General features: G+C 36.2%; 1 protein-coding gene across 6 annotated transcripts in view; it reads right to left on the bottom strand.

Moving 5' to 3' along the window:
• Positions 1-26,234, bottom strand: part of PARP4 (poly(ADP-ribose) polymerase family member 4) — a 134,599-nt gene that overhangs the window by 18,022 nt on the left and 90,343 nt on the right. For 4 of the 6 annotated variants that reach the window (XM_034664935.1, XM_034664939.1, XM_034664937.1 and 1 more), the window contains 7 exons: positions 24,124-24,294; positions 23,769-23,849; positions 22,111-22,191; positions 20,734-20,829; positions 20,001-20,123; positions 8,153-9,142; positions 6,048-6,147 (listed from right to left, as the gene is read on the bottom strand). In XM_034664935.1, coding sequence (XP_034520826.1) covers positions 6,048-6,147; positions 8,153-9,142; positions 20,001-20,123; positions 20,734-20,829; positions 22,111-22,191; positions 23,769-23,849; positions 24,124-24,294 — 1,642 coding nt within the window. Of the gene's footprint in view, positions 1-1,738; positions 2,313-6,047; positions 6,148-8,152; positions 9,143-17,908; positions 19,246-20,000; positions 20,124-20,733; positions 20,830-22,110; positions 22,192-23,768; positions 23,850-24,123; positions 24,295-26,234 lie in introns of those variants that run through there. The other 2 variants (XM_034664936.1, XM_034664940.1) reach the window with 2 other exon arrangements.

Here is a 26,234-nt window from a genome sequence, read left to right as displayed (position 1 = left end):
GTGGGACTCGATCCCGGAAAGCCTGGATCACGCCCTAAGCCGAAGGCAGATGGTTAACAACTGTGCTACCCAGGCGCCCCTCTTTAGGGTTTTCTATATATACTACCATGTCATTTGCAAATAGCAACAGTTGTACTTCTTCCTTTCTGATTTGATGCCTTCTATCTCTTTTTCTTGCCTAAAACCCCTTTCCTACTAGGACCTCCAATACTATGTTTAATAAAAATAGGGATAGTGGGCATCCTTGTCTTGCTTCTGATCTTAGAGGAAAAGCTTTCTGTTTTTCACTATTGAATATTATGTTAGCTGTGGGCTTGTCAGGTATGGCCCTTATTACGTTGAGGTACATTCCCTTCATACCCATTTTGTTGAGAAGTTTTTTCTTTCTTTCTTTTTTTTAACATAAATGATAAAAAAATTGTCAAATGCTTTTTCTGCACCCACTGAAATGATCATATGATTTTTTTATCCTTCATTTTGTTAATGTGGTATATTGACTACTTTGTAGATGTTGAACCATCCTTGCATCCCTGTAATAAATCCTACTTGATCATGATACTTTTAATGTATTGTTGAATTTGAGTTTCTAATATTTTGTTGAGATTTTTGCATCTGTAATCATCAGGATATTGGCCTGTAATTTTCTTTTCTTGTAGGGTCTTTGTCTGGTTTTGGTGTCAGATGAATGGTGGCCTCATAAAATGAGTTTGGAAGTGTTCCTTCCTCTTCTACATTTTGGAAGAATTTGAAAAGGATTGGTGCTAATTCTTTAAATGTTTAGTAGAATTCGTAGTGAAGCCATCTGGTCCTGAACTTTTGTTTGTTGGGAGGTTTTTGTTTACTAATTCAATCTCCTTATTAGTAATGAGTCTGTTCAAATTTTATATTTCTTCATGATTCAGTCTTGGTAGGTTGTATGTTTGTAGGAATTTATCCGCTTCTTCTATTTTGTCTAATATGTTCATATATAATTGTTCATAGCAGTCTCTTATGACTCTTGAGATTTCTGGGTATCAACAGCAATGTCTCTTTCATTTCTGATTTTATTTGAGTCTTCTCTATTTTTTCTTGGTGAATCTAGCTAAAGGTTTCTCTATTTTGTTTATCTTTTAAAAATAGTTCCTGTTTCACTGATCATTTCGATTGTCTTTTTAGTCTCTATCTCATTTATTTCCACTCTGAACTTTGTTATTTTCTTCCTTCTACTAACTTTGGGTTTAGTTTGTCTTTTCCTAGTGTAAAGTTAGGTTGTTTAATTGAGATCTTTTGTTTATTGCTATAAACTTCCCTCTTAGAGTTGCTTCTGCCACATCCCATGTTTTGGTATATTGTATTTCCATTTTCATTTAGCCCAAGGTATTTTTAAATTTCTCTTCTGATTTCTTCTTTGATCCATGGGTTGTTCAGTAACATGTTGTTTAACTGCCACATATTTGTGAATTTTCCAGTTTTCCTGTATTCCCTAGAAGTATTATAGTTCTACATTTTGGTCTATGTTCCAACTGAAATTTACTTTTTCAATATTTTATTTATTTGAGAGAGAGAGAGAGAAAGAGCAATCGGGGGGAGCAGCAGGCAGGTGGAGAAGGAGAAGCAGGCTCCTTGGTGAGCAGGGAGCCCGATGAGGGGCTTGATCCCAGGATCCTGGGATCATGACCTGAGCCAAAGACAGATGCTAACCGACTGAGCTACCCAGGTACCCCTCATTGAGTATGACATGAAGTAAGGGTTGAGGTTCTTTTTTTTTTCCATTTGAAAACCCAATTTTTCTAATATCAGTTTCGAAAAGTTTTCCTTTCCAATTAATTTTATTGGTGTCTTTGAAGAAAACCAACAGACTAAATATGCAGGTCTCTATCTGGACTTTCTATTGTGTTCCATTAGTGTACTTACCTATTTTTATGTCAATACTATACTGGCTTATAGCCCTTAATTTGTGCACTCCTACTGTCTTCTTCTACAAGATTATCTTGATTATTCCAAAGTTTTTTGCACTTTCATATAAATTTTAAAATCAGCTTGTCATTATGTATAAAAATGTCCCCTGGGATTGCAGTGAATCTCTTTCTGGGATCTTTCTTCTGTTCCATTGATCTATTTGTCTTTAGTGCCATCAATACCATACTGTCTTTATTACTTAGCCTTATAGTAAGTCTTGAAGTTGCACAGCATCAGTCTTCCAATGTACTTCTTTGCCTCTCCATATAAACTTTAGCATCAGTTTGTTCATATCCATAAAATAACTTGCTGGGATTTTGATTGGTATTCAATTGAATCTGCAGATCAATCTTGACAATACTGAGTTTTCCTATCTATGAACAGGGAACATCAAACCATTTATTTAGCTCTTCCTTGATCAGATTTTTAATTTTCTTCATATGTCTCTTATACATATTTTATTACATCTATACCTAAGTGTTCCATTTTTGAGGATGTTAATATAAATGATATTGTGTTTTTAATTTCAAATTCCATTTGTTCTTTGTTGGAATATAGGAAAGCAATTGGCTTTTGTATATTAACCTGAATCCTGCAATCTTGGTATAATTGTTCACTAGTTTCAACAATTTTTTTACATCATCTGCAAATCTGATTAAAACCTTTTTTGTTTTTATTTTAATTTCAGTTAAGTTTCAAGGTTTTTTTGTTGATTCTTTTGAATTTTTAAATAGACAATTATATATGGGGCACCTGGATGGGTCAGTCATTAAGTATCTGCCTTCAGCTCAGGGTGTGATCCTGGCGTTCTGGGATTGAGCCCCACATCAGGCTCCTCCTCTGGGAGCCTGCTTCTTCCTCTCCCACAACCCCTGCTTGTGTTTCCTCTCTCACTGGCTGTTTCTCTCTCTGTCAAATAAATAAATAAAATCTTTAAAAAAATAAATAGACAATTATATCATCTCTAAACAAAGAAAAATTTAATTTCTTCCATCCTGGTCTATGTATCTTTTACTTCCTTTTCTTGCCTTATTGCATTAGCAAGAACTTCCAGTACAATATTAAAAAGGAGTAGAGAGAGGAGCAATCTTTGCCTTGTACGTGATCTTCATGGAAAAGCTAGTTTCTCACCAGTGAGTATAATATTAGCTATAGTTTTTTTTTTGTTTTTAATAGTCTTTACTACGTTGAAGAGATTCTTCTCTACTCATTGTTTACTGAGACTTTTTAGCATGAATGAGTGTTGGATCTTCTCAAAAACTTTTTCTGAATCTATTGATATGATCATGTGATTTTTCATTTTTAGTTTGTTGATGTAATGGGTAACATTAATTGATTTCCTAATGTTGAACTAGACTTGTATACCTATGATAAATCCTACTTGGTCATGGTGTATTGTTCTTTTTATACTTTTTTGGATTCAACTTCCTAATATTTTGTTGAGTATTTTTGCATCTATGTTACTGAGAGATACTGGTTTGTAGTTTTCTTCTCTAGTAATGTCTTTGTCTAGTTTTGGTATTAGGGTAATGCTGCCATTATAGAATGAGTTAGGAATTATTCCCTCTGCTTCTCTACTCTGAAAGAGATTAGAGAGACTTGGTATAATTTCTTTCTTAACTTTTTGGTAGAATTCACCAGTGAACTCATCTGGGCCTGGTCCTTTATGTTTTGGAAGGTTATTAATTATTGATTAACTTCTTTAATAAATACAGGTCTATTCATATTTTCCATTTCTTCTTGTATGAGTTTTGGCAGATGTGGTCTTTCAAGGAATCAGCCCAGTTTATCTAGATTATCAAATTTGTGGGCATGGTTGTTCATAACATTGAATCTATAGATCAATTGGAGAGAAATGATATCTTCACATTTTTAGTTTTCTTATCCCATTACCTTAAAAGTTTTCTCCATTTATTTTGATCTTTTAAGAATTCTTTCAATTGGGGTGCCTGGGGGCTCAGCTGGTTAAGCGTCTGCCTTTGGCTCAGGTCATGATTCCAGGGTCCTGGGATCAAGCCCCACAATCAGGCTCCTAGCTTAGCAGGGAGTCTGATTCTCCTTTTCCCTCTGCCCCTCCTTCTGCTGCTCCTTCTGCCACTCCCCCTGCTTTGTGCTCTCTCACTCTCACTCTCTCTCAAATAAATAAAATCTTTTTAAAAAAAGAATTCTCTCAATAAAGTTTTGTAGTTTTCATTTTAGAAATCTTGCATATCTTTTAAAGAAACTTATTTTTAGGCATTTGATATTTTTAATACCATTATAAGTGGTATTTTAAAATTGTATTTTCCAATTATTTGTGGCTAGTACATGAAATTAATATTGATTTTTGTATTTTCACTTTATATCCTTTGATATATCCTTGTGTCAGCTTTTGTTTGTCTGTCTTTTGTTAATGTCCTTCATTTTTTTTTCAGGTTTTTTATTTGTTAGTTAATCTGAATAAATACATACATATAGATGCATTTTAGTTCCTTGTGCTTAGTGTTGTGTTTTTTTAAACTGAAGTATAGTGGACATACAGTATTATATTAATTACAGGTGTATAACAGTGATTTAATTATTCTATACAATATACTATGCTCACAATCATACAGATGTAATTACCATCTGTCATCATACAATGTTATTACAATATTATTGACTATATTCCCAATGCTGTACTTTTCATCCCCATTACTGGAAGTTTGTACCTCTTAATACTCTTCACCTATTTGTTCATCCCCTCCAACACTGTTACCTCTGACAACTGCCAGTTTGTTCTCTGTATTTATGATTATGGAAAAAAGTCTCCTTTATTTTTATTTTTATGTATTTTTTTAAAGATTTTATTTATTTATTTGCCAGAAAGAGCGAGAGAGCACAAGTGCATAAGCAGGGGGAGCAGCAGGCAGTGGGATAAGCAAGCAGAGGGAGATGCAGGCTCCCCGCTGAGCAAGGAGCCCCACGTGGGACTCGGTCCATGACCAAGCCAAAGGCAGATGCTTAATTGACTGAGCTACCCAGGTGTCCCTCTCCTTTATTTTTGAAGGATCTTTTCTGCTGGATATAGAGTTTTTAGTTTATAGGGCTTTTTTCTTTCAGCACTTTAAAGATATTATTCCATTATCTTTTAAGCTTCCATTCTTTCTTTCTTTTTTTTTTTTTTAAGATTTTATTTATTTATTTATTTGAGAGAGAGCGAGAGCACAAGCAGGTGGACCAGCAGGCAGACGGAGATGGAGAAGCAGGCTTCTCGCTAAAATTTCTTTCTAGTGTAGTGCAAGTCAAACAGACAAAGATCTGCTAACTCTGAAATAAGCCTGGAGTATGAAAACCCTGACATTTTGAGGAGATGGCAGGGTAGTTAGACACTGCTCATCAACGAATACTGACTAGTTTATTTAATTTGTTTAATAATGTTTATTTTATTTAATAATGTTTATTTTATTTAAAAAAAAAATCTCTTAACCTAGGGCTAGCGTTTGACCTTTAAACCACTTGCTCATCCATTCCCTTCCTTATCATGACAGGAAAAAGGTCCACAGAGGTTGAAATTGCTCTGGCAGAGACTGACTAGATGCTCATAAATGCTGTTTTCTCTCCCTTAACACAAAGCTAAAGTACATTTCCCAGCTTTCTTGTGTCTGGCTGGAGTTCTGTAGCTAGATACTGCCACATTTTCTGTTTCTCCTTCTATCTACCAGATAGGTGATGCCAGAGCAATTTTCTTCTTTTCTTTTCACCAGAGTAATTTTAAAGACACTTTTGATAATGGTGGAGCCACAATATGGAAGGAGTGGGGTCTCTAAATGACAACCTGGAGTGGAATTTCCTGCTGACCACTATTTGTGATATGGGCAAGAAAATAATCTTTATGTTAGGTTACTGAAATTTTGGATTTTTAAGATAGAAATTATTGCTACTTATGCTAATTAATTTGCACAGGCAATACCCTAATGAGTGGTAAAGATATGACTTGACTAGAAACTAGTCCTCTGTTTCCTTTGATGGTTAACAAATATAATTCCACTCTTATGTAACTTGCATAATTATCATATTAGTACACTAGTTTACAACAAAATTTACAATTAAGAGCATGCCATTTAATTAATAGAAAAATGATGACTTACCCAGAGATTGAATGCCTTTTTGTTCAAGAAAGCTGCTTAAAATATTTGTATTAAGGTTTAATATAAATCCCAGTTCTGGCGTAAGTTTCCAGAAGCCATCCTATGAAATAAAAAACAAATTTAAACCATATCATTGAAATTTATTCACATAAAAAGCTTAATAAATAATATGTTTCCAATTATGTCAACTCAGTTTAAGACATTTCTAAAATTTTTATTATCAAAAATTATTATTATTACTTTTATTATTCTTAAAATCGAAGTTCTTTATATACTAGTGACACAGTGTTGTTGGGAATCTCAAAAATACTATGGATGTTATGTATCAGGTGGCACTTATAAAAGGTCTGGAAAGAGGCTCATGTGTAAGAATTTTTAAAAATGGTATTATGTATTTTTTTCTTCTAGTAATGCTTTGAACTGATGTTTCTCAAACTTTTAAGTAGCATTCCTTTTGATCAACATTAAAAATATGCCTTTATGATGTCTGAAATATGAAAATGACATTTTTTTTACTAACTATAACATTGTTATGGTGAATATGCTCTTTAAACTACCTTATTTATTCTCACTGTCCCCTGCCCACCTCAGCTAACTTTTTTTTGCATTTCTTTTTTTTAAATAATATTTTTATTATATTATGTTAGTAACCATACAGTACATCCTTAGTTTTTGATGTAAAGTTCCATGATTCATTAGTTGCGTACAACACCCAGTGCACCATGCAATACGTGCCCTCCTTACTACCCATTGGAGCTGTTAATTTTTTCATGTGGATTCTTTTTTTTAATTTTTTTTATTATATTATGTTAGTCACCAGCTAACTTTTAAGGCTGATGTTTCTTACATATTATGAGATAGTTGTAAACCTGAACATGGGGATCTTGGACACTTGCAGTAGATCAACTCCAGGTCTCAGGGGGAACTAATACAGGTAGCAGAAAGGAGGATGAGATCATAGGCAGATGCACAGACTCTACAGCAATAATTTGAAAAATAACAGCAGTGATATAAGGTAACTAGTGTTGAACAAGTTCTAGGTGCTGTTTTTTTTTTTAATCTTTTTAGCCACTTCTTGTGGAGAGGCTATTACTATACCTTTTGCAAATGAGAACCCCTTTTCAGATGAGAATACTGAGGCACAGAGAATTAAGCAAGTTGTTCAAAGTCACACAGCTAACAAGCAGCAAAGGCACAATTTAAGCCCCAACAGTCTGGCTCCAGGGCCCATAGATAGCAGTATCTACTACACTGCTTCCAACACTGCTTTCATGTATCTTCTTTCAGGTAAAAAAAAAAAAATGGGGCAGCTGTTATTATCTCGTTTAAACCTCAAAACCACTCTAGGAGGCAGACACTATTATTATCCCCAGCCTATGTGTCAAGAAACTAAGACTCAGAAAGGTTATCTGACTTGCCTTAAATCACAAAGAAGTAGGACTGAGCTCAAATTTTGTCTCACACTAAATCAAGTTGCTTTTCCACTTCACTAAACTACTTTACATCAGAACACATAATTACATGTGTGAGACTGGGTAGCAGTGCAGGAACTATATTTATTGAGTGTCCATTAGCTTCACAAATGGAATGATAAGCTCTAACACAGTCTTACATGTTGAGTAATATTCCCAAGATCATATGTGAAAACAATTAGAGTATACTTATAACACTCGTTCTTTACTTCACAATGGGAAATTTACATGATTGTAATTCATCTATCTATTCTAGAACCTAGGAAATCAAGGTGTTACCACATGACCCATTCAGGAATGCTAATTTTCAACTGAGGAATATTAACATTCATCTTGCTTGATATTCTGGCCTAAAAATTAAAAATAGATAAATACCATCATCAAGCACACTGTATGGTTCAATGACTTTTTTAAAGCAAGATTTTCTCAATGATAATGATGTACTGTATGGTGACTAACATAAAATAACAATAAAAAGAAAAGATTTTCTCAATGAAGGAAGCAGTGTGTTGATTTACATTCTTCCACCAGTCACTTACCTCAGTAATGCACTGGTAAACATTTCAATGACTAGCTCTGTCCTGAACTATGAAGCTAATTAACCATAGACTTAAGGATAAATAAGACTAATACCTCAGTTTGTAGGCTGAAGAGTTCAGTCCAAGGCACAAAATACATCCAGCTCTGTTCATCTCTTTTTGCCTGAAAGCTTGCAGTAAAGTCACTTCCTGTTATATCAGATTTTGCCACTTTTTGAAAAAAATAACTTGCCATAAATCCTGGTGTTTCATTACTTTCTGTTTCAGAAAAACTTCCACTACGTGAAGCAGATAATGAAATTCCGGCAGAAAGATCTGTACAGGAAGAACCCTCCAATTCAGTGTTAGCAAACAGATCTGTTGGTGGCTTGTAATTGGTGCTGAAATGAACTGGAGAGTTTTGTAAATAGGGAGAATGAGAAAGTGAATGAACGTCAAACCCTCTGGATGGACCAGCCGAATTAACTCTATGAGGAGGCAAAAGACTATTCAGCTGCAGGGGAGAGTCCAAATCAGGGAAAATGCTCGCAGAATTGTCGGTCTTATGGCCTTGATAAGTGACAGGTAGATTAACCTCTCTGGAGTTAAATGAGGCACCTGCAAGAGCAGAAAAAGCAAAGGATCCAAAACATGGGGAAGGCAGTCCGAAAGGGGTACATGACACAGGGGTAATGTCACCCAAATAGTCAGCTTGAAGGTCTTGGTCATTCTTAAATGGACCAAACTGTTTGAGACTCCTAGCAAACTTTTTAGAATGTAAGTGGGGAGGATGGAAGAAACTAGAACCATCTAAGTGCTCATCTTCCAAATGGGCTGAACCAGGAGCAGCAGAAATGCTGCAACCAACCAGTTTTGGGAAAGGGGCATCTCTACATAGTGGTCGTTTAAATGAATCCATCCGACTTAAACCCAATGGCTTTTCCACATCTCTACATTCAAAATTGAGTGTTAAAGGTTTTTCTGATAGTTGGGAACCAACATCTTCAGAATCTTCAGAATCTTGAAGTTGAGATGATCTAAACTTTCTGTTAGTCAAATGCGCTTGTTGCAGTTCTTCATTCCATTCAAAGAATGCTGAAGGAGGCTGTCCAAGGTAAGGGAAAACATAAAATAAAATGAACAATCAAACATACTTCTTAGAGTTGACTTCTGAGTAGACAAGCAATTGCTTATCCTAGAACACTGAAAAGAGAAGATATTCAAGATAATTTAAATACAATGTCCTTGTTATATAGATACAAATCTGAGATTTGGAGACAAGAGCAATAATTAATACATCAAAGATCTTAGTTTCTCTTTGTTCTTAACATGTTGAAACTTTCAATACCCCTCATTTTATACAAGAGGAAACTCAGGACCATAGAAGTGTCTCGTCCAAGATTTTATAATTAGCCATATCATAGTGGGTAAATTAGCCCTAAAATAAGCTGATAATTTGAAATAAATTATTCTAGTCTTTTGTTCTACTTTAAAGCAATATTGAAGAAATGAGACAACTGACAAAAAATTTCAAAAGCTTTAAAGTAACTATATGAGGTACGCCTGGGTGGCTCAGTCAGTTAAGCATCTGCTTTCGGCTCAGGTCATGATCCCAGCGTCCTGGGATCGAGTACCACACTGGGCTCCTTGCTCAGTGGGCAGCCTGCTTTTCCCTCTCCCTCTGCCTGCCCCTCCCCCTGCTTGTGTTCTTTCTCCCTCTGTCAAATAAATAATAAATAAAATCTTTAAAAAATAATAAAGTAACTACATGAATGTATATTTACAACAGACTTGAAACAACATGTAAAACAAAAAGGAATTAAGGATGCTGTGTTACTACTATTATTTTAATGTAAAGTCTTTCTTAAAAAGTTTCAAGTAAATAAAATCCAGTTTTATATGAATTACAAGTCTTTGAGATATTTTGGAAATAATTAGCCTGGCAGCACCTGGCTGGCTCAATGCATAGAGTATGTGACTCTTGATCTCGGAGTTGTAAATCTGAGCCCCACGTTGGGAATATAAACGACTTAAAGTAAAATCTTTAAAAAAAGTAATTAGCCTATAATTTTACCAATGTAAATCAGCTATTTTATTGTATTTATTTATGTATTTATTTTTAAATCAGCTATTTTAAAAAAAAATAGTAGTCCTTTTCCAACTCAGTCATTTCCAGTATACATTTAAATAATTATACTGAAGAACATATGACAAGACACATATTTGAAAATAACATTTAAAAACAATATTTTCTGGTTAAATTTCTCTTAATTAGATAAGTAAACTGAAAAAAAGCAATAGTGATAGAATAGACCTATTAGATTTTAAAGCATTTTATAAAATTACAAGAATTAGACACATCAATGGAACAGAAGAGGTGGTCCAGCAATAGATCCTAAAACACGTGGGAATTTAGTAGATGATAAAGATGACATTTTAAGTCAATGGGAGGAAAAAGAATTATCCAATAAATGGTGTTGGGGAAAGTGTGTAGCTATCTGGAAAAGAATAAAGTTAGTTCCATGCTTCCTATCTTATACCAGGATAGATTCTAATTGGTTGAAAAATTAAATGTAAACAAGAAACCATAAAACTATTTTTAAAAAATAAATAAGAGGAAACTTTTAGGAAGCATAGTCTCTGAATAGGAAAGGTATTTCTAAGCATGATAAACAAAACAGTATAAAACAAAAACAAGAAACCCAAAGATCGAAAAATTTGACTGCATTAAGAAATTGCATGACAAAAAGATGATGAACAACATTAAAACACAAGTGGTAAACTGGGACACAAATCTGTGCAACTCAAATTACAAATGGATAATTTCCCTAATATGTACTTTTCCTGAAATAAATAAGAAAATGACAAGGGGTGCCTGGGAAGCTCAGTTGGTTAAGTGATTGCCTTCGGCTCAGGTCATGATCCAGGTCCTGGGATTGAGCCCCACATCAGGCTCCCTGCATGCGGGGAAGCCTGCTTCTCCCTCTCCTTCTGCCTGACGCTCCCCCTGCTTGTGCTCTCTCTCTCTCAGTCAAATAAATAAAATCTTAAAAAAAAGAAAATGACTAACATCACAAAAACAAAGGTAAAAAAAAGTGATAGATAACACATAGAAAAGAAGATATCTAGAGCTCTTAAGAATATGAAAACACGCTCATCTTCATTCAAAAATAAATGAAAATTAAAATACCACTAATACATTTCTCACCTGTCCGATTTGCAAAGACCAAACATTTGAATGATACACTGGGTTAAAAAGGGACAGAGTAACAGCCTCTCTCATGCTAGTCATGGGAGTGTGAGCTGATATAATGTACAAAGAGGGCAATTTGGTTAGAGATAATTAAAATTTTCAGAATAGATTTACTTAGGTATAATTGATATACAATAAACTGCATTTTTAAAGTGCATGTGTCAGTATAGCATGTGACTCTTGATCTCAGGTTTGTAAGTTGGAGCCCCACACTGGGGGTAGAGTTTACTTAAAAAAATAATAAAGTGTATAATTTGGTGAGTTCTGACATAAGTAGACATCATGAAGCCATTATCACAATGAAGAGAATGAACATAACCATCTCTCCCAAGATCTTCCTGTGCCCTTCTGCAATCCATCTCATTCCTCCCCTCACTGTTCCCAGGCAACCACTATTTGCTTTCAATAACTTCAGATTGGTTTGCATGTATTTTGTATCAGTGGAATCATACAATTTATATTCTTCTTTGTTTGACTTCTTTTACTCAGCATAACTGTCCTGACATTCATCCACGTGGTTGCGTGTATCAATAGCTAATTCCTGTTTATTGCTGAGTAGTATTCCATCATATGGCTATTATCACAGTTTGTTTATTCAGTCATGTCCTGATGGTTGTTTCCAACTTCTGGCTACTACAATAAAGCCACAATGAGTATTCATGCAGAAATCTTTGACTATACACCTTCATTTCATTTGGCTGGGTTAAATGGTAAGTGTATGTTTTATCTTTTAAGAAACTGTCAAAAGAGTTTTTAAAATGGTTGTGCCATTTTATACCTGCACCAGCAGTGCATGAGAGTTACAGTTGTTCCACATCCTCGCCACATCTAGTACTGTCAGCCCCTTTAAAGCCATTCTCGTGGGTATGTAAAGGTGTCTCATTTCTCATTGTGTTTCTAATTTGCATATTCTTATGTGACTGGTGATGTTGAGCATTTTTTCATATGCTTGCTTGCCATCTGTATATCTTTTTTGGTAAAGCGTCTGTTCAAATCTGTTCATTATTTTATTGGGTTTTCTTTTTTTTTTTCTTAAGACTTTATTTATTTGACAGAGAGAGAGATACAGCCAGCAAGAGAGGGAACACAAGCAGGGGGAGTGGGAGAGGAAGAAGCAGGCTCCCAGTGGAGGAACCTGATGTGGGGCTCGATCCCAGAACGCCGGGATCACGCCCTGAGCCGAAGGCAGACGCTTAACCACTGAGCCATCCAGGCGCCCCTTTATTGGGTTTTCTTATCATTGAATTGTAAGATTGCTTTATGTATTTTAGCTGGCTTTGTCAGATATGTTTTACAAATATATTCTCACAAATGTGGTTGGCCCATTCATTTGCTTAATGGTGTCAACTGAAGAGCAAAAGTTTTTGATATTAATGAAGTACAATTCACCACTTTTTTATAGTTTTTTTTTTAATTTAAGAAACCTCTGTCCAACCCAAATTCATTAACCTTTTCTCCTTTGTTTTCTTCCAGAAATTCTAGCTTCAGTTGTTGCATTCAAGTCTATTTTCCAATCAATCTTTGTACATGCTGTGAGCTAAGGATAGAGGTTAATTTTTATTTGTTTGGTATATGGCCATCCAATTGTTCCAGAACCATTTGTTGAAAAGATCATCCTTTCTCCATTGAATTGTCTTGACACCTTTGTAGAAAATCAATTGACCCTACATATGTGGATATATTTCTAGACTCTCTACTCTGTTCCAACTGTTTTATGTTTCAGTGGTGTTCCCATGGTGCAGACATCTATTTTACACTAATATCACACTCTCCTAATTACTGTAGCCTTATAATAAGTCTTGATCAGATAGTGTAAGGCCTCCAACCTTTTCTTCTTTTTCAAAGTTTTTTGGCTAACCAGGACCCTTAACATTTACATATACAATTTGGAATCTATGATATTATAAGTGGTATTGTTTTTAAATTCCAATTTTTGATTGTTGCCAGTATACAGAAATCCAGTTGGTTTCTTATATTGACCTTGCATCCTATAACCTTGTCAAATCCACTTATTAGTTCTACTAGTCTTTCTATTGAATCTTCAAGATTTTCTACAGAGACAATTAGGTTGCTTATGAGTAAAGAAAGCTCTACTTCTTCCTTTCCAATATGTATGTTTTATATATATATAATTTATTTATTTTTTTGCTTTTGGTAGCAGCTACAGTCTTCTATGCAATGTTGAACAGAAGTGGTAAGATCAGACTTTTTTTTTTTAAAGATTTTTATTTATTTATTCGACAGAGATAGAGACAGCCAGCGAGAGAGGGAACACAAGCAGGGGGAGTGGGAGAGGAAGAAGCAGGCTCATAGCGGAGGAGCCTGATGTGGGGCTCGATCCCATAACGCCGGGGTCACGCCCTGAGTCGAAGGCAGACGCCTAACCGCTGTGCCACCCAGGCGCCCCCAGACTTTTTTTTTAAGTACAACTGTTGAATTATATTATAAACATTAATGCAATATTCAATAATTTCATTCCAATAATAAGAAAATAATGGTATAATAATGGTTTAAAGCTGGTTCAATTGCAATTTTAGAAGCCTAATTATCAAGATTGAAAATAGAAGACTATTAAAATAGCTAAAATATAACATGTGTCATAGTGCTAAATGTTTCTGTAACTGTTGGTAAGGCTTACATCTAAATTTGATGCAGAATTCTTTTTTAAAAAAATTTTTATTTAAATTCAATTTAGTTAACATACATTGTATTATTAGTTTCAGGGATAGAATTTAGTGATTCATCATTTGCATATAATTCCCAGTGTTCATTACATCAAGTGCTCTCCTTAATGCCTGTCACCCAATTATTCCTTCCTCCCACCCACCTCCCCTCCAGCAACGCTCAGTTTGTTTCCTAGAGTTCAGCATCTCTTACGGCTTGCCTCCCTTTATTTTTATCTTATTTTTTCCCCACCCCATACCTTATGTTTATCTGTTTTGTTTCTTAAATTCCACATATGAGTAAAATCATATGGTATTTGTCCTTCTCTGACTTATTTCACTTAGCATAATACCCCCTATTTCCATCCACATCAATGCAAATGGCAAGACAGCATTCTTTTTGATGGCTGAGTAATATTCCAGTGTGTGTGTGTGTGTGTGTGTGTGTGTGTGTGTACACACCACATCTTCTTGATCCATTCATCTCTTGATGGATATCTGGGCTCTTTCCATAGTTTGGCTATTGTGGACATTGCTGCTATAAACATTGGGGTGCAAGTTACCCCTTTGAATCACTGTTTGTATCCTTTGGGTAAATACCTAATGGTGCAGTTGCTGGGTCATAGGGTAGTTCTATTTTTAACTTTTTAAGGAGTCTTCATACTATTTTCCAGAGCGGCTGCACCAGTTTGCATTCCCACCAACAATGTAATAGGGTTCCCCTTTCTCTGCGTCCTTGCCAACATCTGTTGTTTCCCGACTTGCTAATTTTAGCCATTCTGACAGGTGTGAGTTGGTATCTCATTGTGGTTTTGATTTGTATTTCCCTGATGCCGAGTGACGTGGAATACTTTTTCATGTGTCTTTTGGCTATTTGTATGTTTTCTTTGGAGAAATGTCTGTTCATGTCTTCTGCCCATTTGTTGATTGGATTATTTGTTCCTTGGGTGTTGAGTTTGAGAAGTTCTTTATAGATTTTGGATACTAGCCCTTTATCTGAGACGACATTTGCAAATATATTCTCCCATTCTATTGGTTGTCTTTTGGTTTTGTTGATTATTTCCTTTGCTGTGCAGAAGCTTTTTATCTTGATGAAGTCCCAATAGTTCATTTTTGCTTTGTTTCCTTTGCCTCTGGAGACGTCTCTAGTAAGATGCTTCTGCACCCAAGGTCAAAGAGGTTGCTGTCTGTGCTCTCCTCTAGGATTCTGATGGATTCCTGCCTCACATTTAGGTCTTTCAACCACGTTGAGTCTATTTTTGTGTGTGGTGTAAGATATGGTCCAGTTTCATTCTCCTGCATATGGTTGTCCAGTTTTCCCAACACCATTTGTTGAAGAGACTGTTTTTTTCTATTGGATAGTCTTTCCTGCTTTGTCAAAGGTTAGTTGACCATAGAGTTGAGGGTCCACTTCTGGGCTCTCTATTCTGCTCCACTGATCTATGTGTCTGTTTTTGTGCCAGTACCATGCTCTCTTGATGATTAAAGCTTTGTAATACAGCTTGAGCTCTGGTATTGTGATGCCCCCAGCTTTGGTTTTCTTTTTCAACATTACTTCAGTTATTTGGGGTTCTTTTCTGGTTCCATACAAATTTTAGGATTGTTTGTTCCAGTTCTGTGAAAAATGCTGGTGGTAGTTTTCTTTTTTAAATTCAATTTAATTAACATATAGTGTACTATCAGTTTCAGAGATAATTTAGTGATTCATCAGTTTCATACAACACCCAGTGCTCATTATATCAAGGGCCCTCCTTAAGGCCCATCACCCAGTTACCCCACCCCCCATCCACCTCCGTTGGTGGTAGTTTGATAGGGACTGCATTGAATATGTAGATTGCTTTGGGTAGTATAGACATTTTAACAATATTTGTTTCAATCCATGAGTATGGAATGTTTTTTTTTTTCCATTTCTTTGTGTCTTCCTCAATTTGTTTCATTAGTGTTCTATAGTTTCTGGAGTACAGATCTTTTACCTCTTTGGTTAGGTTTATTCCCAGGTGTCTTATGGTTTTTGGTGCAATTGTAAATGGAATTGATTCCTTGATTTCTCTTTCTGCTACTTCATTATTAGTGTATAGAAATGCAACAGACTTCTGTGTGTTGATTTTATGTCCTGCAACTTTGCTGAATTCCTGTATGAGTTCTAGCAATTTTTTGGTAGTCTTTCGGGTTTTCTACATAGAGTATCATGTTGTCTGTGAAAAGTGAAAGTCTGATTTCTTCCTTGCTGATTGGGATGCCTGTTTCTTTTTGTTGTCTGATTGCTGAGGCTAGGACTTCTGGTACTATGTCCCTCTCTCCCTCTTTCTCTCTCAAATAAATAAATAAAATACTTAAAAAAAATAAATGTTTGGTAGAATTCCCCTGGGAAGCCATCTGGCCCTGGACCCTTGTTTGTTGGGAGATTTTTGATTACTGATTCAATTTCTTTGCCAGTTTTTTTTTTTAAAGATTTTATTATTTATTCGACAGAGATAGAGACAGCCAGCGAGAGAGGGAACACAAGCAGGGGGAGTGGGAGAGGAAGAAGCAGGCTCATAGTAGAGGAGCCTGACGTGGGGCTCGATCCCATAACGCCGGGATCACGCCCTGAGCCGAAGGCAGACGCTTAACCGCTGTGCCACCCAGGCGCCCCTCTTTGCCAGTTTTGAGTCTGTTCAGATTTTCTATTTCTTCCTGTTTCATATTTGGTAGTTTATATGTTTCTGGGAATTTATCCATTTCTTTCAGATTGCCTAATTTGTTGGCATATAATTGCTCATAATATTCTCTTACAATTGTTTGTATTTCTGTGGTGTTGGTTGTGATCTGTCCTCTTTCATTCATTATTTTATTTATTTGGGTCCTTTCTCTTTTCTTTTTGATAAGTCTGGCTAGGGGTTTATCAATGTTTTTAATTCTTTCAAAGAACCAGCTCCTGGTTTCATTGATATGGGTTTTTAAAATTTCTATACCATTTATTTCTGTTCTATCTTTATCATTTCCCTTCTCCAGTTGGAGTTAGGCTTTGTTTTCTGTTCTTTTACCAGCTTCCTTAGGTGTAAGGTTAGATTGTGTATTTGAGACTTTTCTTGCTTCTTGAGGAAGGTCTGTATTGCTATTGAGAATCTTTTCATGCGCTTACTGACCATTCATATATCTTCTTTGTAGAAATGTCTATTCAAGTCCTTTGCCCTATTTTAAAAAATGTTTTTAAGATTTATTTATTCATTTGAGAGAGGCGAAGAGGGAGGGGGAGGGGCAGAGGGAAAGAATCTTCAAGCAGCCTCCCTGCTGAGCGTGGAGCCTGACGTAGGGTTTGATTTCACAATCCATGAGATCGTGACCTGAGCCAAAACCAAGAGTCAGACGCCCAACTGACTGAGCCACCCAGGTGCCTCTGCCCTATTTTTGAATTGGGTTGTTTGTTTTATTGTTGTTGAGTTTTAGGAGTTCTATATATTCTGGATATTAATCTCTTAACAGGTATATCACTTTCAAATATTTTCTGCGATTCTGTTGGTTATCTTTTTATTCTGTGGATAGTGTCTTTTGAAGTACAAAATGTTTTTTTTAATTTTTACAAAATCTAATTTCTCTATTTTCTTCTTTTGTTGTTTGTGCCTTTGGTATCATGTCCTCAGAGATCATTGTTAAATCCAACGGGTGAAGATTTGTCCTATGTTTCTTCTAGGAGTTTTATTGTTTAAGGCCTTATTTATAGGTCATAGATCCATTTTGAGTTAATTTCTGTATATATATTAGGTAAGAGTCCAACGTCATTCTTTTGCATGTGGATCTCTGGTTTCCCCAGTGAATGGTCTTGGTACCTTTGTCAAAAATCACTTGACCAGGGGCGCCTGGGTGGCTCAGTTGGTTAAGCCACTGCCTTCGGCTCAGGTAATGATCCCAGGGTGCTGGGATTGAGCCCCACATTGGGCTCCTTGCTCAGCGGGAAGCCTGCTTCTTTCTCTCCCTCTGCCTGCTACTCTGCCTGCTTGTGCTCGCATTCTCTCTCTCTGTCAAACAAATAAATAAAATCTTTTTTAAAAAAATCACTTGACCACATATGCAAGGGTTTATTTCTGGGCTCTCTATTCTGACCATTGGTCTATAAAATTCTGTCTTTACACCAGGATCACACTGCTTTGATTATTGTACCATTGAAATAAATTTTGAATTCAGTAAGTGTGAGTCCTCCAGTTTTGTTCTTTTTCAAGATTGTTTTGGCTATTTGGAGTACCTTCAGATTCTATATGAATTCCAGGGTGGATTTTTTCTATTTCTGCAACAACATTGCTGAGCTTTTGATAGAGATTGCATTGAATCTATAGATTGCTTTGAGTATACTGACAAATAATATTAAGTCTTCCACTGTCCTACCTTCAAGTTCACTGCTCCTTTCTTCTGCCTGTGCAAATCTGTCTTTGAATCCCTCTAGTGAATTTTTCATTTCAGGTATTGTACTTCTTAGCTCCAGAATTTCTTTTTGGTTTCTTTTTAAGTCTTCTGTCTCTTTATTGATATTTCCTTCATTCATCATTTTCTTGAATTTCTCCACATCTTCCTTTAGTTCTCTGAGCACCTTAAGATCACTGTTTTAAAGTCTTTGTCTAATATATCTGCCATTTTGTCTTTTTCAGGGATAGTTCCCGTTGTTTCATTTTTTTCTTTGTTTGGTCCATACTTTCCTGTTTCTTTGTATGTCTTGTGATTTTTTTCCCCCTTGAACATTGAATATTTAAATCTAATAAATGAGGTAAATCTGGATATGAGATTCTCTCCCTTCCCCAGTGTTTGTTGTATTTTTATTATTCTTTTTTCTTACTTAATTGTTGTAGGCTGTCTCTGTGCTGAGTATCAGCCTGAAGTATAAACTTAATGTCTTCTTAAGTCTTTTCTGAGCCTTTCCTTGGGTACGGGCAGTTCCTTTTTAATTATCCCCATATAGGAGTTGTTTTTGAATGTCCTAGTCTTCAATGTCTGACTCCCAAAAGGGGAAGAGCAAAAAATGAGCAGGGGGAGTAAAAGGGGCATAAAGGTGAAGCTCTTTAAATCCCCTGGAATTTGCTTCAGCCAAAGGAGGAGGGGCTTGCAACAACAAGGGAGGTACACCAAAGGCTGCCTATCTCTTTATCTGCTAGTTGGGACACAGTCATTTCCCCAGCCCTGCCACTGCCCATCTGGTTCTGTGGTGGCTACAATTTCTCTTCTCTCTAGTAGGACCTATGTGACCAGAGAAGTGAACTCAGAAAAAGGGTGGAAACAGGATTTTCAGAAGTTATTATTCCTCTCTCCTTTCTTTAAAGACAACTGTAAGATAAAACAAAACAAAAATTCTGTATGAAGGATTTGAGAAAACATTTATGGTTTTGTTTTGTTGTTGCTGTGTTGCTATTTACCATCTCAGATCATGATTAAGTAAGCAGATGATATCTAACGTGTTTTTATATTCTTAATTGACACAATAACTTCAAAACGGATCAAAGGAAATGAATTTTGCATATACTGTATTTTCCCCAAATTCTTCTCAGATTTTTTCCTTAGATTCTAAATTCCTAAATTTTGGCAATTTTATTCTGCTAACCCAGATACCTAAGGGTCTTATTAGCACTGTTTTGTTCCTTCGGTTTTGAATATGCCTTCCAATTTCTATGGGAGTCACATTTTTAATCCTATTTCTGGATACAAAGGCCACAGTATAAAGCACTATAAACTTTAAGAATTATTAGTGGTGAATTTAGATTATCAGATAGGACTTTTATCATTACTTTCATGATGAACCTATTAATTACTTAGAGTAAGTGACTTTAGTTTCTTTTATTACAGTTTGTCTATGAATGAAGCCAAATCAGAGTTGTTTCCCTTCAGTACTTTACAGCTACATTTAAGTAAGGTGCCTTTCTCAGTCATGTAATAGCTTTTTTATAAATGTGCAAATACTTTCCATTTTGAGGGAGACAATAATTTCTGCATATACAAGCAATAAGGGTGCTATTTTAAGCAAAGGGTTCTCCTCACAATCATACGAAAACACAATATTAATTTATTTAGTAATGAACATTTACCTGTGCCACACTGGTATCTGGTTGCTCCTCCTGCCAGCTGATGTATGGCAGAAAATCTACATCTTCTTCAGCAATAAGTTCCAAAATATTTGGAATATTAGGAGAAGGTGGCTCCTTACCATCCTATATTGAATCACAATTAGGTCAAAACAAAACAGACATTATCAAATTAAATGATTACTATACATTCTAAAGCCTGGTGAATCCTTGGTTTGAAATATGCATGGGTGTCAGATTAGATTGTTTGCCCTGGGCCGCAAGGGATGGAGAAAGAGTCTAAAAAGACAACTATGCTCAGTTGTGTGGCTTTCCTCTTTATTGAGCTGGGTGTGGGAGCTGTGGTAAGTGCCTTCTGTGCATTTTCCTCTTAAACTTATGAAAGAGAAAGGGCCTCTCACAGGGTAAGGGAAGCTCAAGCCCTTCCTATTTTTTTTTGAGGGTTTTGCATTAATTAATAAAAGATGAAAAATGCCAAAACATAATAAAATTATAGTGTATCTCAGAAATACACATATAACTAAGTAATAATTTATAACATTAAAAATATAACATTTAGAGAGATTACAATGAGCCCTTCATGAATGTGAGGCCCTGGATTGATGGTCCTCCCTGCCTCTCCCCTCCCTGCTCTTCACAAGCCATGAATATGGATATTGTTGGTAACAGTCAGAGCAAGAGTAATTTTCTTAATATGTAAATACAAATTAAATAACCATGAATTAACAATACATACCCTTTTCTCAACTGCCACAAAGCTTGTGAATTGTGTTATGAGAGAGTTTTCTTTACTGAGTTTAATAATCAGAGATTTTAAGATTTGCTTCTTCATCTAAAATAAAATTAAACAAATGAAGTCACGTCATATTTTATTTTTCACTGTTTAGCTATGTATGACCAATAAAACAAGTATTAAATAATCAACAAATGTGTTTTTCTATAAAAAAAACCATTTTATAATTAGTATTTCAAATTAAATTGAGTCAATAGCCCTGTCTAAATGTCTAGAGTAGGTGAAAACATTCTCTGAAAAATAGGATCAAGTGACTGGCTAAGTCATAGAAAAAAATATTTATATAGTTCTTTATGGCTACAAAGAACTCTCACTCTCAAGCGTGGTGAGTTTCTGAATTATTGTATAGACAGTCCGTGCCTCCCATTTAAAAGATGGGGAATCCAAAGTGTGGAGATGTGGAATGACCTGCTCAAAACCATTTGGTGGCAGGGCTCGTCAGTTGCCCCCAGAGATTAAAAGGCCTTAAGTAGGGTGGCTCAGTTGGTTAAGTGTCTTGGCTTTGGCTCAGGTTATGGTCCCAGGGTCCTGTCTCACAGGGCTCCCTGCTCGGTGGGGAGTGTGCTTCTCCCTCTACCCTTCCCCCTACTTGTGATCTCTCTCTCTCACCCTCTCTCTCAAATAAATAAATAAAATCTTAAAAAAAAAAAAAAAGGTCTTAAGTAAAACAGAACACAAGGCTGTTAATCCAAGGGCAGCAAATAAGTACAGTGAAAACACAAGGCCATCTATCACCTGCTGTGACTGCATTAACAGCCAGGGGAGGCACTCTCGTTCCTTCTTTCTGGGACAGCACTGAGCACCACTGCTCCTAAGCTCATTTAAATTCACAGCTACAGAGGGACCAGGCCATCAGGTGAGCTGGCTGAATGGGACCCCCTGCCAGAGGCCTCATCAGGTCCGTGAAAAAGGAGCAGGGTGGGCTTTGGCTTCACTGTGTGTCTGTAGGCTGGTCACCCACCTGTCCTGTACCTGGGCTGCTTCATCACTAAGATGAGAATACCAAGAATACCAATGCCTACAGTGTATGAGATCTGGGGTGATATTTATGACAGGCACTCAGAGAACGTTCTTTGAGCCCTCCTCTGGACTCTTCCTGATGAGTAAAATAATCAGAATTCTTAGGAAACAAATGACATCTGTTATTTCATTGATTCATTCAACAAACATTTACTGAGCACCCTGCACCCCAGGTGCAGAAAATACAGGTACAATGATGAATGCCCCCATACCACATGTTTCTCCATCCAGCTAACCTCACTTAACATTTCCATGGATAAATCAATTTAAGAAGGATGAAGAACAATGAAAAAAGCAAACCTCATGATTCGTTTCATTTTCGTGGAGAATGCCATCTTCATAATCTCGGATCAGAGCTCGCGCTGTCAGCTTGTGGATCATCTGTGTTTAAGCAGCAAAGGGGAAAAAAGATTCAAATGGCTTCTAATTAAAGTCTTAGAAAATCACTTTAAAAATGAATAGTACATACAATAAAATTCACCCTTTTAAGTGTACAGCTCGATGAGTTGTAACAAATGTATACAGTTGTGTGACCACCACTGAAACAGACACAGAACAGTTCCTTCACTTTCAAAAGGGCACTACTCATGCCCCTGGCTGTTACCTCCAGCCCGACACCCACTCATCTGTTTTCTATGCCTACAGTTTTGCCTTTTCTATAAAAGAGCATTTTGCCAATTCAATTTATTTCAAAAAAATTGTTTTAAAAAGCTTTTATTTATTTATTTGAGAGAGAGAGAGAGAGAGGCAGTGAGAGAGGGAACACAAGCAGGGGGAGTGGGAGAGGAAGAAGCAGGCTTCCAGCTGAGCAGGAGCCTGATGTGGGGCTCAATCCCAGAACGCTGGGATCATGACCTGAGCTGAAGGCAGATGCTTAACGACTGAGCCACCCAGGTGCCACTATTTCGAAATTTTTAAACTGTTCTTCTACTGTAGGAAGAGACAACTTAGTGCTGTGATGCCTAACTGTGAATGTGACCTCCACTCTGAAGAGCAGGGGCAGCAAAGGTGCCCTGGGAAGTGCAAGGTGAAGGACTGCCCCCTTCCTCTCCAATGATTAAGAAACACAACTGATTTTAATAGCAATGTCTGCTTACAATGATAACTCCAACTCTTGTAATTTTCTTATCAATAAGGCCACAATTCACAGAGGATGTACAACTATAAAAACTGCAATATTATGGAAAATGACCTTTTCCCAGGTAAAATCCTTTTACTTATTAATTCCCCCCCCCTTAGATTCAATTTTTAAAACAATATGGAGATTCCCTTAAGTTCTATACATATATCACTGGCAAATAATAAGTAGCAGTTATTGATTCAGGGCCAAAAAGTAAGTCATATTTTATTTTAAAGAAATCTGCAATGTCTGGGAAACTGTTTATCTGGCCATGCAAATACTCCTATGAATAGAAAGCTACATATATATAGTAGAGATAGGTTAGGGATTTTCCAGTCTGACTCTAATAGATTAAGTACTAATGCAAATACTACAAACTTTTTGGTGACAATTCACTTGGTTTTAATCCAAAAGTAGAAAAAACCAAGACATTTTCAATATATGTTTACTCTTAGTACAGTACTATTATGCTTAGTACTTCAAAAAAACATAGGTTGATCTGTGGAACTTAATTTTTATCATGTCACAAACAACTTTGAGAACCTCCCTAAAAAATTTTCACGTATAAAATACCAAATTTAATTGCAGTTAGTCATATCCACTGATGCCCATATGGATACACCGAAACTCAGGAACCCCAGAAGAAGTGCTGCGTCCGAAACTGAATGAAAGTGTCCTCATTTGTACAGATAACAATCCTCCATATTATACTGTGTACTGAAGTGTCGAAACAGAAAATCAAGAACAATAAAGGAAATACATGGAGCATTAGATATGAAAATATAAAAATACTACAACGTTCAAAGAGTGAGTTCATAGTTAAAGTTTTGAATCTTACAGTTCCAGTTGTCTTCTGAAGTTCAGTAGTTGCTACTACTGTAGAAAATTCTTTCTCTTGAATCAATGCACATAGAGTTGCCTGAAATGGGGGGGGGGTGGAATTCCTTATTAGCTTTTTCACTCCATAGTTTCTTAGTTAGTTTCACCGTGATTTTCTCTTTTCTATTAATGGAAATTAAAAGGCTGCCCAGTATCCCTAGTTAACTACCTATTAGGTTTCCAGAAGGAGAAAATTTGCCAGCATATTATGATTTGAAGGGGGAGAGGGAAGAATAGAGAAAGAAAAGAAAAAGAAAATTGTTGGCAACAGACATTACTCTTCCCATAGTAAAACAAGCTGTGTGATTTCTTACCTGTGTACAATGAGGAATAAATCCATAGACAAGGAGTCGCTCATTGTGAAACAAAGACTGCACCTGGGCTGGAGCCTGCAGAGGCTCCGGTGCATCTGTACTTAGTTGCTGCCATTTGATGGAGACAGAGTGGCAACTTGGAGAATGTAACCTAGTCATTTGGTCTTCTATCTATTTATAAGAGAAGAATTATTTCCTTTTCAATGTTACATCTGGAAAATAGTTAATGTAACGCTTAAAATAATTTTACATTCTATCTTTTGGGATTTGTAGCTCTTTGCTTTTGTTTTTGTTTTTCTCCTTCTTCCTCAGGGTACTTTTTCAAAAAGATTTTATATAGAATTCTTAATAATAGCATTAGCATATAATTTAAATATGTAAGACATTCCCAAAATATTCCATTAGTTGATTACTAATATAAAACTCTGGCAGGGAGTAGATTCTAGTTATAAAAATTAATCCTACAAAGGGCTTGAATACACATTTTTACAAAGAAAATATACAAATGGCCAAAGAACACATGAAAAGATAGTCAACATTACTAGTCATTAGAGAAATGCAAATCAGAAGCCCAATGAAGGTTACAACTTCACACCCTAGGATGGTTTTTTTGTTTTGCTTTGTTTTTGGTAGCTTTCTTTTTTTTATGATAATTTTTTATTATGTTATGTTAATCACCATACAGTACACCCCTAGTTTTTGATGTAATGTTCCATGATTCATTACTTCCGTATAACACCCAGTGCACCATGCAATACGTGCCCTCCTTACTACCCATCACTGGCCTAACCCAATCCCCACCCCTCTCCTGTTTGAAGCCCTCAGTTTGTTTCCCAGAGTCCATAGTCTCTCATGGTTCATTCCCCCTTCTGTTTACCCCCTCTTCATTCTTCCCTTTCTGCTCCTACCGATCTTCCTATTTCCTATGTTCCATAAATGAGTGAAACCATAAGATAATTGCCTTTCTCTGCTTGACTTATTTCACTTAGCATTATCTCCTCCAGTCCCATCCATGTTGCTGCAAATGTTGTGAAATCATTCTTTTTGATGGCTGAGTAATATTCCATTGTATATATGGACCACATCTTCTTAACCCAGTCATCTGTTGAAGGGCATCTCGGCTCCTTCCACAATTTAGCTATTGCAGACAATAGCTATGAACATTGAGGTGCAAATGGCCCTTCTCTTCACTATGTCTGTATCTTTGGGGTAAATACCCAGTAATGCAATTGCTGGGTCACAGGGTCGGTCAATTTTTAACTTTTTAAGGGACCTCTACACTGTTTTCCAAAGTGGCTGTACCAACTTGCATCCCTCCAACATTGTAAGAGGGTTCCCCTTTCTCCACATCCTCTCCAACATCTGTTGTTTCCTGCCTTGTCAATTTTTGCCATTCCAACTGGCATAAGGTGGTATCTTGATGTGGTTTTGATTTGAATTTCCCTGATGGCTAATGATTTTGAACATTTTTTCATGTGTCTGTTAGCCATTTGTATGTCTTCATTGGAAAAGTGTCTGTTCATATCTTCTGCCCACTTATTGATTTGATTATTTGTTTCCCATGTATTGAGTTTGAGAAGTTCTTTGTAGATCTTGGATACTAATTTTTTATCTGTAGTGTCATTTGCAAATATCTTCTTCCGTTCTGTGGGCTGCCTCTTAGTTTTTTTTTGACTGCTTCCTTGGCTGTGCAGAAGCTTTTTATCTTGATGAAGTCCTACAAGTTCATTTTTTCTTCTGTGTCTCTTGCCTTTGGAGATGTGTCATGAAAAAAGTTGCTGTGNTGAGTTTGAGAAGTTCTTTGTAGATCTTGGATACTAATTTTTTATCTGTAGTGTCATTTGCAAATATCTTCTTCCGTTCTGTGGGCTGCCTCTTAGTTTTTTTTTGACTGCTTCCTTGGCTGTGCAGAAGCTTTTTATCTTGATGAAGTCCTACAAGTTCATTTTTTCTTCTGTGTCTCTTGCCTTTGGAGATGTGTCATGAAAAAAGTTGCTGTGGGCAATGTCGTAGAGGTTGCTGCCTATGTTCTCCTCTAGGATTTTGATGGATTCCTGTCTCACATTGAGGTCTTTCATCCATTTGGAGTTTATCTTTGTGTATGGTGTGAA

The sequence above is a fragment of the Ailuropoda melanoleuca genome, chromosome 7, assembly GCF_002007445.2.
Source record: "Ailuropoda melanoleuca isolate Jingjing chromosome 7, ASM200744v2, whole genome shotgun sequence".
Taxonomy (NCBI): domain Eukaryota; kingdom Metazoa; phylum Chordata; class Mammalia; order Carnivora; family Ursidae; genus Ailuropoda; species Ailuropoda melanoleuca.
This window is presented reverse-complemented; position numbering and strand designations above follow the sequence as displayed.